Source organism: Xenopus tropicalis, chromosome 3 (assembly GCF_000004195.4).
Source record: "Xenopus tropicalis strain Nigerian chromosome 3, UCB_Xtro_10.0, whole genome shotgun sequence".
NCBI lineage: Eukaryota > Metazoa > Chordata > Amphibia > Anura > Pipidae > Xenopus > Xenopus tropicalis.
In genome coordinates, this window is record NC_030679.2 from 129444292 (window position 1) to 129461941 (window position 17650).

Consider the following 17650-nt stretch of genomic DNA (forward strand, 5'->3'; position numbering starts at 1 on the left):
CTGTACCGCCATACCAGAGCTTATATGCATTGAAAATTAGAAAGATGCTGCCCTCTGCTGATCTATTGTAGAACTGCAGAGATGTCTCATAATGAAGTCCTACCTATTCATATATGTCCACGCATGAGGAGTGGAACAATGAGCAAATTCATTTGAATCCTTTATTTACCAAATAATAAGACAACATGTAGGAGCCATACTGACAGTCATCAGCTACGTAGATACCTTGTAGTTCTGCCTTTGGTTGAGGGCAGCAGTTACAATGGGTAATGTAATGAAAGTCTTAGAGCTGTATAGGGACCTTACCCTGGTGCTTCTAAAGAAGTCTCTCTATGCTGAGCCTATCCACCTGATCCCAATACAAGCCAGTCACCACTAAGATACTATGCCTGACTCTATGGCACACAGGGTGCTTTTGCTGGCTGAAATAAGCCAGCTAACTAGGTGTCAGTATTACAAATTTACCAGCAATTTGAAATTCCCCTAACTTTATTGCCTCCCTGCCCATTTTGCCTTCAACTTAGCTATAAATAGTCCTGGATCATCCCGAACCCTTACACCAGCCACAGCTACCAACTCTAATCCAACCACTCTCTGCCCTGTGATGCCATCACCCTGCCCCTTGTGACATCATCACTCCACCCCGCCTCCCTTCCTTGGGGGCCACAGAGACTCTGCTGCCATGAGGTAAGTTGAGAAACTCGCCTCACCGAAATGCACACAACTGAGCTAAGTATATTTTCTAAGTCTGCCTGGCATCATATCCCCCATAACCCCTGATCACGACTACAAGCAGGCAGTAGGGGGTATGCAATGCATGCAGGGTGTGGTTGGAGGCTTGCAGTGTTGGCAAAGTTGGTGTGGGGGGGCCATGGGGTGGCAGTCCCGATGGGCCTTGGACATTATTGCTAAAGTAAGAGCTTCAAAAGGGTATAAAAATAAGGGAGATTCACAAACACACATTTATTGGCAGAGAGTTTATAGAAGTAGCACAAATGTACATGTGATATGTAATGTGTTGGGGTGCGCCGGGGTCCTCATTGTTTTTTTTTGTAGGATTACTGCCCCCGAGGGTATCCCAGCTGCAATAATTCCTTGGTCAGAGATCCCCCAACATTTACTGCAATGCATACCGGTACTGGGAATGGCTGACAGTCTTATTTGTAAGGCTTAAGATATTTGGAAAGTCAGTTTACTGAAAAGCAGCAGTAAAATCAAGTCCTGTACAGCAATGCCACTGCCGGGAGGTACCAACAAACTTGCTACAACTGAGATTCAAATGTTCCCCTCAGTTGTCATTTCCACCCTTTAAAGTAATATTATCATATTCTCTTTCTCCTCCTGTCCCCCATTCCTCTGCCTCTCTTTGCTGCTCGCCATCAGCCCCGGAGCCCCTTGGCACTGCATAATCATCCCATCCTGGTAAATAGGGGAATTCATAACCAGTTTCATGAGCATCGGTGGCCTGAGTCTTCCAGGCCTCAGACCTTATCACCTCCGGCTCGTCATAAACAGGATTGTGAGGAGTCCCAGGCTCATCGTAAATGGGCTCTGCCTGACCTGCTGGACGAGCTTTTGGACGCTTGTCTTGTTGAGGAATATGGGGTCCTAAAAGACCTCCAAAACCAGTAGCTAAGAGGTTTTGTGCCACCTTATCAAAGGGCACCGCATATTCACTCTCCTCCTGAATGGAAGGCTTGCCAACCACACTGCTCTGAGGACATGGCCCTGAAACAGCAGGGCCTTTAGGTACAAGTGAGGTGGTTCTTTTTCTGGAACCTGGTGGGGCTTCTTCACTCACTTGTTCTTTTTTATTGTTGATAGCACATTCTATTGCCTGGAAAATTTGACCTCCAAGAGGAGTCTCAAACTCAAAGCTTCCTTCACCAGAAGTGCAACGGCGGCCAGCTTCAAATGAGAACATGCTCTGTAAGGAATAAAAACAACTGTCATGATAGTGTATTGTGGAAATACCTGTATAGTCAAGCATTAGAGTTCTGGGTATGCAGGAAGCAGCCTCACAATAAAGATCCATGTATGTGGGAAGCAGCCAAAAATGATTGCTGGGTATGTGGGAAACAGTTCATATTAGAATTTTTATGTAATGAGGAAAAGTCATCTCACCATGACGTTGTACATAAGTGGAAACCAGGCTGTCACTAGAGTTCTAGGTAAGTGGAATGCAGCCTCATATTACATGTGTGGGAAGCAGCCTCACGTTATTATATGTGGGTAACAGTCCAATGGTTAGATGTACTATTGCTGAAGGACCAGGAGCCACTAGGTTTATTATGAGAAACAAGTTCTCCTGGACCTCAGAAGCTTTGCAATTTGTGTCTCAAAAGCAAATAAAAGCAGATAAGAACAAGCTATATATATATATATATATATATATATATACTCTAGGTCAGTGCTCTGTGGTACCAAGGGTCTATGTGGGCAGATAATGGAAGTCAGTTTTGACCACATTTTTAACAGCACTCACTTTAAACCACACCTATGTGATCAAAAGAAATTTTAAGACCATGCCATACCATGGTGGTAGCACAGCAAAAAACCAAATGGTTGGTGCTCACTGTAGGGATATCCCCCCTCATTCATATGTGAAAGAAGTTCATGAAGTCATATTAAGCCACACCCTTAAATCCATAGCACCCTTCTTCCATTTGGATAGCACAGCAACCCCCAGCACATAATTACACATCTTTGGGACACGCTGACAACTATTTCCAAAAATCCCAGAAAAAATCCTCGCCAGGTTCACCTTCCACAGGCAGCATAGGGCAGACAAAGTAAGGCACACATAGGCAGCATAGGGCAGGCAGAGTATGGCACATACAGGTAGCATAGGGCAGGCAGAGTATGGCACACATAGGCAGCATAGGGCAGGCAGAGTAAGGCACATAGGCAGCATAGGGCAGGCAGAGTATGGCACATACAGGCAGCATAGGACAGGCAGAGTATGGCACATACAGGCAGTATAGGGCAGGCAGAGTATGGCACATACAGGCAGCATAGGGCAGAAAAAGTAAGGCACACATAGGCAGCATAGGGCAGGCAGAGTATGGCACACACAGGCAGCATAGGGCAGGCAGAGTATGGCACACACAGGCAGGGTATGGCAGGCAGAGTATGGTACACACAGGCAGGGTAGGGCAGGCAGAGTATGGCACATACAGGCAGCATAGGGCAGGCAGAGTAAGGCACATAGGCAGAATAGGGCAGGCAGAGTATGGCATACACAGGCAGCATAGGGCAGGCAGAGTATGGCACACACAGGCAGCATAGGGCAGGCAGAGTATGGCACACACAGGCAGCATAGGGCAGGCAGAGTATGGCACACACAGGCAGCATAGGGCAGGCAGAGTATGGCACACACAGGCAGCATAGGGCAGGCAGAGTATGGCACACACAGGCAGCATAAGGCAGGCAGAGTATGGCACACACAGGCAGCATAGGGCAGGCAGAGTATGGCACACACAGGCAGCATAAGGCAGGCAGAGTATGGCACACACAGGCAGCATAGGGCTGGCAGAGTATGGCACACACAGGCAGCATAGGGCAGGCAGAGTATGGCACACACAGGCAGCATAGGGCAAGCAGAGTATGGAACACACAGGCAGCATAGGGAAGGCAGAGTATGGCACACATTTTTTATTTCCCTCATTTTTTTTTCTATTTGTGTCCCTGATTTTTCATGTGATCTGCAACCTTCCCCATAGTGTTGGAGTAGAATGGTGGAGTATTTCTCACCTTATCTCTGCCAAATCTCCTCAAGTAAGGGTAAGGCCAGTTATACAGGGAGCTTCCAGTCTGTCGGTCCCGAAGAGAGAGGCAGCTGTTCTCAGTTGAAAGTGTGTAGATTCCATTGAGACCGCACCGAACCGATGCCTCAGTTGGTCTAATTCGCACTACAAACCCTGTTGGAGGAGAGGAGACTGTTGAAATCAGTTCCAGGTTACATTGCAACGTTATGATAATGGTCTGGCCAAAGAATGATTTCCTTTCCCAGAACATTGAGCCATACTTCACAAAACTTCTTTTATGAGCAAGTTCTTATTCACTCTCTCGTTCAGGGGAAGTATGAACTTTTGATATCTTCTAGATATTTCTCTACTCGCATCTGTATGGCACAGTTCTATTGTGGAAAAACATATCCACTGCCATTGTTCATAGTCAAATGGCAGTCCCCTTATTTTAATCCAGGTACTACAGTATATGGATTTATATGGCAAGATGTTTTTGCACTTTAAGATGTAGGTGGTGATTTATCAATGCTCAAATTTAAATTTTTTCAATGATTCAATTTTTTTTAACAGTTATACATACAGTTCAAATTCACCAATTTGAATTTTGATAAATAGGCCCAGTAGCTCCTTAAAGCATCACAAATTTACCCTTTGGCTGAGCAAACAGTATAGTAGACCCTGTATGTTAGGGGTCCCCAACCTTTCTTACTCGTAAGACACAGTCCAATATAAAAAGACTTGGAGAGCAACACAAGCACCATAAAAGTTCATGGAGGTGCCAAATAAGGGCTAAGATTGGCTATTAGGGGCCTCTATGCACACTAGCAGCTTACAGGGGGCTTTATTTGGTACTAAATCTTGTTTTTATTCAACCAAAACTTGCCCCCAAGTCAGGAATTCAAAAATAACTACCTGGTTTGGGGGCACTGGGAGCAACATCCAAGGGGTTGGTGAGCAACATGTTGCCCCCGAGCCACTGGATGGGGATCACTGTTGTATGTTGAGGCTGCTGCTTCAGAGAAAGGACAGACATTGTAGGTGGGGGTTTTTTTTAATTTTTTTATTTTTGATTGTGGGTGGGGGGTTTGCATTCCTCTGAATCATGTAGAATGTTTTGGAAGGGTCAACAGCCCAACATACAATGGGGAAAAAAGCCCACATCCATGAAAAGCTGAAGGTTACCTGGGAGGACTATGAATTTAAGAACTCATACTCAATATTAAGCAGGGACAAAAGGGTGGATATTTTCTCCAATATCCGAGAGTTAAAGGTTGCAACCACAAATCCCCTTATGTAACACAGTCCTAAATATTTTAGCCAGTTTTAAATTCCAGAGCCTCTCATATTAAAGTCCCAAGCAAATAGTCTCACCAGTCTCTCGGGTAGTGCTGTAGAGCTCATTTTCCTGCAGATGGAGACCTGACTCGGGAGGCTGGCTGGTCTTCCTCTCCAAAGGCAAACGTTCCTGTGTATAAAGATGGTGGTTTCTATTAATACAATACATTATATAGATAAGCAGCAATGTTCCTTCAAGTTTAAGTTCTTGTAGGCAAAAAAAACTGTGATTATGCATGGCTCTGTGCAAGTACTGAACCATCTGACACTTCTGCTACAGGTGATCTTTGGCTAGAATATATGAATTTCAACATTTCCAAGCCAAATCTCACCTCTACTAGCCGTGTCATACAGTTCCCAACTAAGTCAGTGGAAGGCAGCACGTTTGGCTATGTGCAACATAGACGTAATAAGTAATGGAAACATCTGCCTTGAGGGTATGGGCTATAAAGTCAGGTTTTTTACTCAGTAAAGCTGGGAGGTATCTTTATACCACAGGGGGACCCTAAGTTTAGTACATGGAAAGCTAGGTGGGCACTACACCCATCGCTAGCATTTCAGGAATCCTTCGTCTCACCACTGAAATGTTTGTGTATATTTATGTTGGAATTTACAAAGTTTTCTTTCAAGGCAGTTTTTCTTTGCTTTACCCTTAGCCAAACAACCCCTACCCTGTCTTTCCAAGTGACTCGCTCCGTGCCAAACCCGACTTGTTATAAATGGGTTGTATTTACTAAATCTCAGGCAAACAAAGTAACTAGTTTTTCACGGTGCAGAAAAATACACACAGAGTGGAAAAAAGTGTATATGTTTTTGCCAAGATATTCCCATGATAGCTACATTTATGGTATGAATTTCGAGATTTTTAGGAAATGCACTCAGCTAGACAGTTACATAGCTAATAAAAGCTCCAGAAAAAAATAAGGACTTATGAGTTAAACCCTAAGATCTGCTTGTTCTGAACATTGTAAATACAGCCTGGTTTGCAGTCCCAACTGGAAACCTTTCAACCTTTCTGAAAATCCCTGGAATGTCATCCTAATGACCCAATACCCAAGGGAGCATTTAAGGAGGCCTGTGGTTGGATACTTTCATATGGAAAAGTTAATAGCAACCAATTTCCAGCAGCCCAGGGTGGCTTGGCCACAGAAGTTTGGGCAACTGTAGCGATGAAAATAGGTTATTAAAAGTGTCAGGAAAGATAAGAGACAAGAGAACCCTGGTACAAGAGATGGGAGGGAAAAGATGATACACTGTCACCCTCAGACAGAGAACAGCAGCAGACAAAACATTCCCCTCTACCTGTCATTGCTCTGAATACTATTGAAGCCACATAAAGTGGTGACAGCAGGACCAATACGTCCCATACAGCACTTCTTATTCATTCCTATAGGCAAGATGACCTTTCCAGAAATCAGGGGAATATAAAACAATTGAAAATGAAATTAAAAATAAAAACGTAGCAGGCTTCTAAATGATTGGAAACTTGAACTCTCCTAAGGACCCCCATAACTCCAGCCCTGAAGGTGGGTCTGCCATACCTCGCAGCCATGCCACTGTAATGGGTTGTTTTTTTTCTCTACATTTCTCACCTGCAAATTGTATTCTGACACTTGTTTCTGTAGCCAGCTCAGCTGACAAGAAACATTGGTCTTTACAGGAATTGGGTGGCTGCAGTGACACAGAGCAGGATGTTCTAAAGGAAACACATTTAGCACTTGCAGCCTGAAACGGTCATTTTTTCAAATGTTTAAACTCTCTAACATAACTAGGGAGGCTAAAAAGTGAAGTGCTCCTCTGAGCAATTTTGCAAATGTTTAGTAAGTTGCTCATAGCATAGCCCAGAATGTTATGGGGCAATGTAAACCATACATAGTGGAACAGTAATTTTTCCTGTGTACCATAGGGAGCAAGTTGGGTTCTGTGCTGGGCTCAGGGATGCTACTGCTTCCTTCCAGGGCCCACCAGAGAGATCTGACAGAAGGGAGGACCTCTGTGCTATAATGGTTCCAATTGGAGCACAGTCAGTGAATCCCTTAGCCACTGCTCCAATCCTGGATCACTGCACATGAAGTCAGAGGAAGAGAGGTAGCCAATGGCTGTCATATTTTTAAGCTTTTTTCATACCAGCCAAACTGCTTAAAATGCAAGAAAATCTTGGCCACACAGGTCATAAAGGTAAAAACCCAGTTCTTCACAAGGTGAATATGAGGCACAGCAGCCAGTGGCTTTCATGATGTTCTTTTACAACAGCTCCTACCATTTTCTCGTAGTCAGTGATTGCCAGTTAATGCTGAGGTTTGTAGTACATAACAGCTAGAGTGCTGCAAATTGTATATTCCTGAGCTATGGTGCCACTACACTGTACACAATAGATTTCACACAATGCATTGATCCAATGCAGGACAACAATACAGTTGTGTATTTCCCATGTTGGATATAAAAATGCCCATTTGTTAGGGGAGCATGTTTGCTGCACTCTATACCCACCTGAGGGAATGCCAAACTGCAAAGAGCTTTTACCCAGCCTGGCTGTTCAGACGTCTCACTGGCAAGCAGGTACACTCTTTGGGCAGTCTCAATGCAGAATGATCTTGTGTCTTTTGGGCTCCCTTCCCCATTGCGCTCTGACACACTGACGCATTCACTAAGCTGGAGCAGCTTCCAGCACTCTGGTTTGCGCCCACTGTCTGGGGGCTGGGAGCCCTCGAACATCTCCAGGCGTGCGAGGCCCGAGCAGGTAGCTTCGTAGAGCACTCCCCACACCTTCTTCCATTTCTGTAGGGAGACATGAGGACAACACAGTCAGGACAACATGTGTGACCTATGAGCATTTTAAATTGCTAGTCCCCATTACAATAAACATTTAGTATTATGTGCAGCCTACAGCTGATTACATCCCTCCCACCCTCTGACATCGGAAGTGTTATTTGAAAAATGGGATCATTCATTTTGTATGAATGAGCCGTGCCACCTTCCCTAGTTGCTGCTTACTGATAAGGTTCAGTTTTTAAGGGAGTTTAGCTTTAGGGCTCTGGCACACAGGGAGATTAGTCGCCCGCGACAAATCTCCCTGTTTGCGGGCGACTAATCTCCCCGAGTTGCAATCAGTTGCCATCCCACTGGCGAACATGTAAGTCGCCGGTGGGATGGCACACGCGGTGGCGCGATTTCGGCAAATCGCCGAAAATGCCTCGCGAGGCAACTTCCACGATTTACCGAAATCGCCTGCGCAGCGTGTGCCATCCCACCGGCGACTTGCATTGTCGCCGGTGGGATGGCAATTCGGGGAGATTAGTCGCCTGCGAACAGGGAGATTTGTCGCAGGCGACTAATCTCCCTATGTGCCAAAGCCCTTAAAGATCCAAGGGGGAGGGGTGATTGTGAAAGTGCATTCAATTGTACTGTTCTGCACTGTGTACTGCAACTGATACCAAAACCTAGAAAGATCCACTCATTTGGAAAGTTCATTAAACCCTACGTGCCATCCCACCGGCAATAATGTAAATTGCATACGCGTCACTTCGGTTTTTCGAAGTTGCCCGAAGTTTCCTTGCGAGGCAACTTCGGCCAACTGAAGTGATGTGCATACCATCTCACTGGCAAAGTACAATCTTGCTGGTGCGATGGCATGTCAGAGAGATTAGTCACCCGCAAGAATTATTGCAGGTGACTAATCTCCCTGTGTTCCACTGCCCTAGATGAAGACACATGGAGCTACTAGTAGAAGCTACTTGTCACAGCTACAGAAACAGACAATGCTGATAATTTACTAATAATTGTCTCTACATGTGTTTTAGCAGAAGCAATTCACATTATTGTCTGTGGCAGGGTATTTTCTGGTGTTTAGTAGCCATGACAAATAGCTGCTACTAAGTAGCTCAGTGTGTCTAATCTCCACGCTATGCCATCCCACCGGCTAGAATGTAAATCGCCGGTGGGATGGCATATGGGGCGCCGCGATTTGCCGAAGTCACACGGGGGAGGAAACTTCGGGCGACTTCCAGAAATCGCAGCGACGCGTATGCCATCCCACCGGCGATTTACATTCTTGAGTGTAAATTGCATACACATCACGTCGGTTTTCCGAAGTTTCCTTGCGAGGCAACTTCGGGCAACCGAAGGGATGCACATACCATCCCACTGGCGATTTACATTCTTGCCGGTGGCATTGCAGGGAGATTAGTCGCCCACGACAACGACTAATCTTCCCGTTTGCCACTGCCCTAAAGGCCAACCAAATAGCAGTGTAAACTGCCAGGTTGGTGAAGAGGCTAAATCAATGTTGAGATATGAAAATTAAGAAGCAAATAATTAAATCATTAATATTTTTCTATGTTTTAAAGTTCTTTCTAAAAGTCAGCAACCCTACAGTTAATTGACTTTATAGAAAGTGCATAGACAGTTACAGTTGCTGCCACTCTGACCTTCTGTAAAAGCTGTTGAGCCAATAGCCTGCGTTTAGCAGTCTAAAAGTGCTAATATCTCAGAAACCACTAAAGATAGAACATTTCCGAATGATCACTGGCAGATTTTTAGTTGTGCACAAAATTTAATCCAGATGGTTACAACTGGACCAGACTTTACAAAGGGAGCAATTCACTCTGGACCTCTTTAACAAATGACCAAAAGGGGCATTTGCTGAGAATTCACCAAAATTTGGGGACCACACTGATACAATGTATTTCTTATAGGCTATAAAGAGTGGCCTCTTCTATACTGGCATAGGGTAGCACAACCTAGAAACAAGTCTAGAAACACTCTTTCCTGCCCTATGTTCAGTAACTCACTTGTGAACGATACTGCCCTTTCACAAAGGCTCTTGGGTTTGTTGTGTTGTGGTATATGCCTTCTGATAAAATAGCACTTGTACGCATGTAAAACCATCACATAGACCTTAAACGGCCACTGGGCTCTGCTACTAGGGTTGCCTCTTCTCCTCTTGTATATAAATATATAATGGATGTGCCATACTATTTCATTCACCATCTCTTTATTCTTCTGAAAGGTTTGCAAGCTCCACAATTATATTTAAACAAAAATATTTGTTTTTAAGTGTTCATGGAATATTGAGCCTGAATTACTAAAAGCAGGTGCAAGTGCTAGGCACAGAAATGGGTGCAAATTTGCATTCACAAAACAAAGTGCTTGGCCACATGACTGTAGTGTCCCTGGCGTCTGTTAATGCTGACACAGGCACAATGCAGAGTATAAAATAATATATGGCAGTTTGTAATAACTTTTGCACTTTGCACCTTTCCAGTCTATGTATATAACACTAAAGGAGAATTTAATTACTGACTTGATTAAACAGGAAGAGCTGTTAGAGACCAGTTTCTCTGTTTCCCACACACTAAAAGAAAATTAGAAATTCAGTTCTGTTCAACGCTTTCAGTTTGTGTAATCTAGACACTTCCCTATTTTATTTGGCCTGGCCTATTCGCTGTATCTTATAACCACAGTGGACATTTTGGGTTCCATGTCAAAGCCAAGACCGATGGCACAAGTGCCCTAAGTTGAATATTGGGAAAGCTCAGTAAAATGTCGTGTCTAGTCGCTTTAATACATGACAACATAAATTACACCTGACATCACCCTCTTGGGACAGGTTCCACAGCACACTCATCCCTGCCATATCCCATTGTTCTTGAGTTTAGCAGATATAGTATGGAGAGATGGTGCCTACAGTAGCAGTGGGGGGATAATAGCCTCTGGGAAGGGACTGTGGCTGTGGGATAGCAGGTATAGTAGGGAGAGATGGTGCCTATAGTAGCAGTGGGGGGATAATAGCCTCTGGGAAGGGACTGTGGCTGTGGGATAGCAGGTATAGTAGGGAGAGATGGTGCCTATAGTAGCAGTGGGATAATAGCCTCTGGGAAGGGACTGTGGCTGTGGGATAGCAGGTATAGTAGGGAGAGATGGTGCCTATGGTTACAGTGGGGGGATAATAGCCTCTGGGAAGGGACTGTGGCTGTGGGATAGCAGGTATAGTAGGTAGAGATGGTGCCTATAGTAGCAGTGGGATAATAGACTCTGGGAAGGGACTGTGGCTGTGGGATAGCAGGTATAGTAGGGAGAGATGGTGCCTATAGTAGCAGTGGGATAATAGCCTCTGGGAAGGGACTGTGGCTGTGGGATAGCAGGTATAGTAGGGGAGATGGTGCCTATAGTAGCAGTGGGGGGATAATAGCCTCTGGGAAGGGACTGTGGCTGTGGGATAGCAGGTATAGTAGGGAGAGATGGTGCCTATAGTAGCAGTGGGATAATAGGCTCTGGGAAGGGACTGTGGCTGTGGGATAGCAAGTATAGTAGGGAGAGATGGTGCCTATGGTTACAGTGGGGGGATAATAGCCTCTGGGAAGGGACTGTGGCTGTGGGATAGCAGGTATAGTAGGGAGAGATGGTGCCTATAGTAGCAGTGGGATAATAGCCTCTGGGAAGGGACTGTGGCTGTGGGATAGCAGGTATAGTAGGGAGAGATGGTGCCTATAGTAGCAGTGGGATAATAGACTCTGGGAAGGGACTGTGGCTGTGGGATAGCAGGTATAGTAGGGAGAGATGGTGCCTATAGTAGCAGTGGGGGGATAACAGCCTCTGGGAACGGACTGTGGCTGTGGAACAGCAGGTATAGTAGGGAGAGATGGTGCCTATAGTAGCAGTGGGGGGATAATAGCCTCTGGGAAGGGACTGTGGCTGTGGGATAGCAGGTATAGTAGGGAGAGATGGTGCCTATAGTAGCAGTGGGATAATAGACTCTGGGAAGGGACTGTGGCTGTGGGATAGCAGGTATAGTAGGGAGAGATGGTGCCTATAGTAGCAGTGGGGGATAATAGCCTCTGGGAAGGGACTGTGGCTGTGGGATAGCGGGTATAGTAGGGAGAGATGGTGCCTATAGTAGCAGTGGGGGGATAATAGCCTCTGGGAAGGGACTGTGGCTGTGGGATAGCAGGTATAGTAGGGAGAGATGGTGCCTATAGTAGCAGTGGGGGGATAATAGCCTCTGGGAAGGGACTGTGGCTGTGGAACAGCAGGTATAGTAGGGAGAGATGGTGCCTATAGTAGCAGTGGGGGGATAATAGCCTCTGGGAAGGGACTGTGGCTGTGGAACAGCAGGTATAGTAGGGAGAGATGGTGCCTATAGTAGCAGTGGGGGGATAACAGCCTCTGGGAAGGGACTGTGGCTGTGGAACAGCAGGTATAGTAGGGAGAGATGGTGCCTATAGTAGCAGTGGGGGGATAATAGCCTCTGGGAAGGGACTGTGGCTGTGGGATAGCAGGTATAGTAGGTAGAGATGGTGCCTATAGTAGCAGTGGGATAATAGACTCTGGGAAGGGACTGTGGCTGTGGGATAGCAGGTATAGTAGGGAGAGATGGTGCCTATAGTAGCAGTGGGGGATAATAGCCTCTGGGAAGGGACTGGGGCTGTGGGATAGCAGGTATAGTAGGGAGAGATGGTGCCTATAGTAGCAGTGGGGGATAATAGCCTCTGGGAAGGGACTGTGGCTGTGGGATAGCAGGTATAGTAGGGAGAGATGGTGCCTATAGTAGCAGTGGGGGATAATAGCCTCTGGGAAGGGACTGTGGCTGTGGGATAGCGGGTATAGTAGGGAGAGATGGTGCCTATAGTAGCAGTGGGGGGATAATAGCCTCTGGGAAGGGACTGTGGCTGTGGGATAGCAGGTATAGTAGGGAGAGATGGTGCCTATAGTAGCAGTGGGGGGATAACAGCCTCTGGGAAGGGACTGTGGCTGTGGAACAGCAGGTATAGTAGGGAGAGATGGTGCCTATAGTAGCAGTGGGGGGATAATAGCCTCTGGGAAGGGACTGTGGCTGTGGGATAGCAGGTATAGTAGGTAGAGATGGTGCCTATAGTAGCAGTGGGATAATAGACTCTGGGAAGGGACTGTGGCTGTGGGATAGCAGGTATAGTAGGGAGAGATGGTGCCTATAGTAGCAGTGGGGGATAATAGCCTCTGGGAAGGGACTGGGGCTGTGGGATAGCAGGTATAGTAGGGAGAGATGGTGCCTATAGTAGCAGTGGGGGATAATAGCCTCTGGGAAGGGACTGTGGCTGTGGGATAGCAGGTATAGTAGGGAGAGATGGTGCCTATAGTAGCAGTGGGGGATAATAGCCTCTGGGAAGGGACTGGGGCTGTGGGATAGCAGGTATGGTAGGGAGAGATGGTGCCTATAGTAGCAGTGGGGATAAAAGCCTCTGGGAAGGGACTGTGGCTGTGGGATAGCAGGTATAGTAGGGAGAGATGGTGCCTATAGTAGCAGTGGGGGGATAATAGCCTCTGGGAAGGGACTGTGGCTGTGGGATAGCAGGTATAGTAGGAAGAGATGGTGCCTATAGTAGCAGTGGGGGGGATAATAGCCTCTGGGAAGGGACTGTGGCTGTGGGATAGCAGGTATAGTAGGGAGAGATGGTGCCTATAGTAGCAGTGGGGGGATAATAGCCTCTGAGAAGGGACTGTGGCTGTGGGATAGCAGGTATAGTAGGGAGAGATGGTGCCTATAGTAGCAGTGGGGGATAATAGCCTCTGGGAAGGGACTGTGGCTGTGGGATAGCAGGTATAGTAGGGAGAGATGGTGCCTATAGTAGCAGTGGGGGGATAATAGCCTCTGGGAAGGGACTGTGGCTGTGGGACAGCAGGTATAGTAGGGAGAGATGGTGCCTATAGTAGCAGTGGGGGGATAACAGCCTCTGGGAAGGGACTATGGCTGTGGAACAGCAGGTATAGTAGGGAGAGATGGTGCCTATAGTAGCAGTGGGGGGATAATAGCCTCTGGGAAGGGACTGTGGCTGTGGGATAGCAGGTAAAGTAGGTAGAGATGGTGCCTATAGTAGCAGTGGGATAATAGACTCTGGGAAGGGACTGTGGCTGTGGAACAGCAGGTATAGTAGGGAGAGATGGTGCCTATAGTAGCAGTGGGGGGATAATAGCCTCTGGGAAGGGACTGTGGCTGTGGGATAGCAGGTATAGTAGGGAGAGATGGTACCTATAGTAGCAGTGGGGGGATAACAGCCTCTGGGAAGGGACTGTCGCTGTGGGGTAGCAGGTATAGTAGGGAGAGATGGTGCCTATAGTAGCAGTGGGGGGATAATAGCCTCTGGGAAGGGACTGTGGCTGTGGGATAGCAGGTATAGTAGGGAGAGATGGTGCCTATAGTAGCAGTGGGATAATAGACTCTGGGAAGGGACTGTGGCTGTGGGATAGCAGGTATAGTAGGGAGAGATGGTGCCTATAGTAGCAGTGGGGGGATAACAGCCTCTGGGAAGGGACTATGGCTGTGGAACAGCAGGTATAGTAGGGAGAGATGGTGCCTATAGTAGCAGTGGGGGGATAATAGCCTCTGGGAAGGGACTGTGGCTGTGGGATAGCAGGTAAAGTAGGTAGAGATGGTGCCTATAGTAGCAGTGGGATAATAGACTCTGGGAAGGGACTGTGGCTGTGGGATAGCAGGTATAGTAGGGAGAGATGGTGCCTATAGTAGCAGTGGGGGGATAATAGCCTCTGGGAAGGGACTGGGGCTGTGGGATAGCAGGTATAGTAGGAAGAGATGGTGCCTATAGTAGCAGTGGGGGGATAATAGCCTCTGGGAAGGGACTGTGGCTGTGGGATAGCAGGTATAGTAGGAAGAGATGGTGCCTATAGTAGCAGTGGGGGGATAATAGCCTCTGGGAAGGGACTGGGGCTGTGGGATAGCAGGTATAGTAGGGAGAGATGGTGCCTATAGTAGCAGTGGGGGGATAATAGCCTCTGGGAAGGGACTGTGGCTGTGGGACAGCAGGTATAGTAGGGAGAGATGGTGCCTATAGTAGCAGTGGGGGGATAACAGCCTCTGGGAAGGGACTGTGGCTGTGGAACAGCAGGTATAGTAGGGAGAGATGGTGCCTATAGTAGCAGTGGGGGGATAATAGCCTCTGGGAAGGGACTGTGGCTGTGGGATAGCAGGTATAGTAGGGAGAGATGGTACCTATAGTAGCAGTGGGGGGATAACAGCCTCTGGGAAGGGACTGTGGCTGTGGAACAGCAGGTATAGTAGGGAGAGATGGTGCCTATAGTAGCAGTGGGGGGATAATAGCCTCTGGGAAGGGACTGTGGCTGTGGGATAGCAGGTATAGTAGGGAGAGATGGTGCCTATAGTAGCAGTGGGATTATAGCCTCTGGGAAGGGACTGTGGCTGTGGGATAGCAGGTATAGTAGGGAGAGATGGTGCCTATAGTAGCAGTGGGGGGATAATAGCCTCTGGGAAGGGACTGTGGCTGTGGGATAGTAGGTATAGTAGGGAGAGATGGTGCCTATAGTAGCAGTGGGATAATAGCCTCTCGGAAGGGACTGTCGCTGTGGGGTAGCAGGTATAGTAGGGAGAGATGGTGCCTATAGTAGCAGTGGGGGGATAATAGCCTCTGGGAAAGGACTGTGGCTGTGGGATAGCAGGTATAGTAGGGAGAGATGGTGCCTATAGTAGCAGTGGGATAATAGCCTCTCGGAAGGGACTGTCGCTGTGGGGTAGCAGGTATAGTAGGGAGAGATGGTGCCTATAGTAGCAGTGGGGGGATAATAGCCTCTGGGAAGGGACTGTGGCTGTGGGATAGCAGGTATAGTAGGGAGAGATGGTGCCTATAGTAGCAGTGGGATAATAGACTCTGGGAAGGGACTGTGGCTGTGGGATAGCAGGTATAGTAGGGAGAGATGGTGCCTATAGTAGCAGTGGGATAATAGCCTCTGGGAAGGGACTGTGGCTGTGGCATAGCAGGTATAGTAGGGAGAGATTGTGCCTATAGTAGCAGTGGGGGGATAATAGCCTCTGGGAAGGGACTGCGGCTGTGGGATAGCAGGTATAGTAGGGGAGATGGTGTCTATAGTAGCAGTGGGGGGATAATAGCCTCTGGGAAGGGACTGTGGCTGTGGGATAGCAGGTATAGTAGGGGAGATGGTGTCTATAGCCTTTCATGTCTGCCAGTGGATTTTGCAGGAAGAGTTTGTTAGCAAGCTGGGAGTTAAAAAAATTAAAAAACTTTTGTTCTAAATAACGACCCATAGATTACCACGTCTGAAGCTGCCATACAAGACACAAGTCTTTAGGTGACTACAACTAAAATATAGCTACAGAAATTTTAACTCATGAAATTTTGTGTGTGTTTAGGCCTCACCCTGTAAGGCCGCACTCACACCCCATTATGCCTCTCACATCCAACTTCATAAACTCTGCCAAAAAGCCTTATAGGTATAGGGTGACATAAGGGCATAAGCATAGAGGAGACACTGACATATATAATTTAGTGTCTTGAAATCTTGGAAACTAAAATAAAAATAAATGCAATTTTACATTATACAATTAGGCCATTGCAATATTATATGATGTTAGAAATACCCAACAGCAAAAGGTGAAAAAGGAAAATGTACTCATTTCTATGGCATACAAAGCTCACCTTCCCAAATCGCTGCTGGTGCTGCAGGTGCAGAGCCCCTTGCTTCACAATTCCTCCATCCATTGCAGACCCTCTAGCCACCTTCAGTTAGCCTGAAACACTCTTACCAGCCTTAGTGTGCTTTCAGCTAATGCCAGCTTGTTCTTGGATGTCTAGCTCTCCTAACACGTTCTGATCTATATTAACAAGCATTTATTTATCCACCCAAACTCATTCACGGCTATTTGATGCCTTACCTATATTACTAAACTCTTCTAGAACCTTATCAGTTCTCCAGCCAAACTCTGGCCTAAGTCTTCTAGTATAATGTCAGCTTTCTAAGTAAACTCTTGCCTATATTTCCAAACTCAAATAACGCCCTCTCAGCTACCCTACCAAACTCTTGGCTATCGTACCAAACACACTCTTAGCTGTATCCTACCACATTCCCAGCTAGACTGTCAACCTCTTATCTGTTCTTTCATCTAGCCTACTTTACTAATCATGCCCAACCAATCTTACACAGTTTCCACTATCCTACAAAATCAAGATCTCTCCTATCTTTCCAATTCTCTTGACATGATTTCCGCTATCCTATAAAACTCCCACCAAGCCTACCACTTACTTATTATTCCATACTTACAGCAGTCTACCCCTTTGCACCTAAATTATTTTATGATTACATTTGCCCATCTAATCCTTCTGTGCTGTAATGGACAATACTCCTTCTTCTGTTTAAGCTCCCCACCTGCCTGCCCTGTCACATTACTCTCTCTCTGCCTCCCCCCCTTAGTGCTCACAGTGCTCCTACCACCCTCACTCCCTCATTTTCCAGGATCAGTGGTTTCCACCTTCATATTTTAATTTCTAAGCACTGCACTATATATTTCTCATTTTTAATGTAGCCTTTACTCCTTTTTGTAGCCTCCGCACCTCCTAGTTACTCGCCTGTCTGTAGTCTAGTCCGTACTGCCTCACTTATACCCCAGTGGCACCTTGTTGCCCAGTTTCACAGTTTTTCTCTTTCTCTCTGTCCCCTTTCGTGCAGTAGCTCTTATCCTAGGCAGCTCTTTCTTGCAGACTGTTGCACTCTCTTCCTCTCTCACAGGGTCTCAGTTCCTCCCTCACTTTAGCTTCCGCTGTGAA

The 17650-nt window shown here is 46.8% G+C and overlaps 1 protein-coding gene across 1 annotated transcript; it reads right to left on the reverse strand.

Moving 5' to 3' along the window:
• Nucleotides 1-943: 943 nt before the first annotated feature.
• dok2 (docking protein 2) lies at nucleotides 944-17609 on the reverse strand. Its single transcript, XM_002932696.4, has 5 exons — nucleotides 16526-17609; nucleotides 7575-7862; nucleotides 5121-5214; nucleotides 3754-3920; nucleotides 944-1927 (listed from the first exon to the last, which is right to left on the reverse strand). The coding sequence occupies exons 1-5, from the start codon at nucleotides 16586-16588 to the stop codon at nucleotides 1289-1291; spliced, it is 1251 nt and encodes a 416-aa protein (XP_002932742.2). The 5' UTR covers nucleotides 16589-17609; the 3' UTR covers nucleotides 944-1288.
• Between the last annotated feature and the right edge of the window lie 41 nt (nucleotides 17610-17650).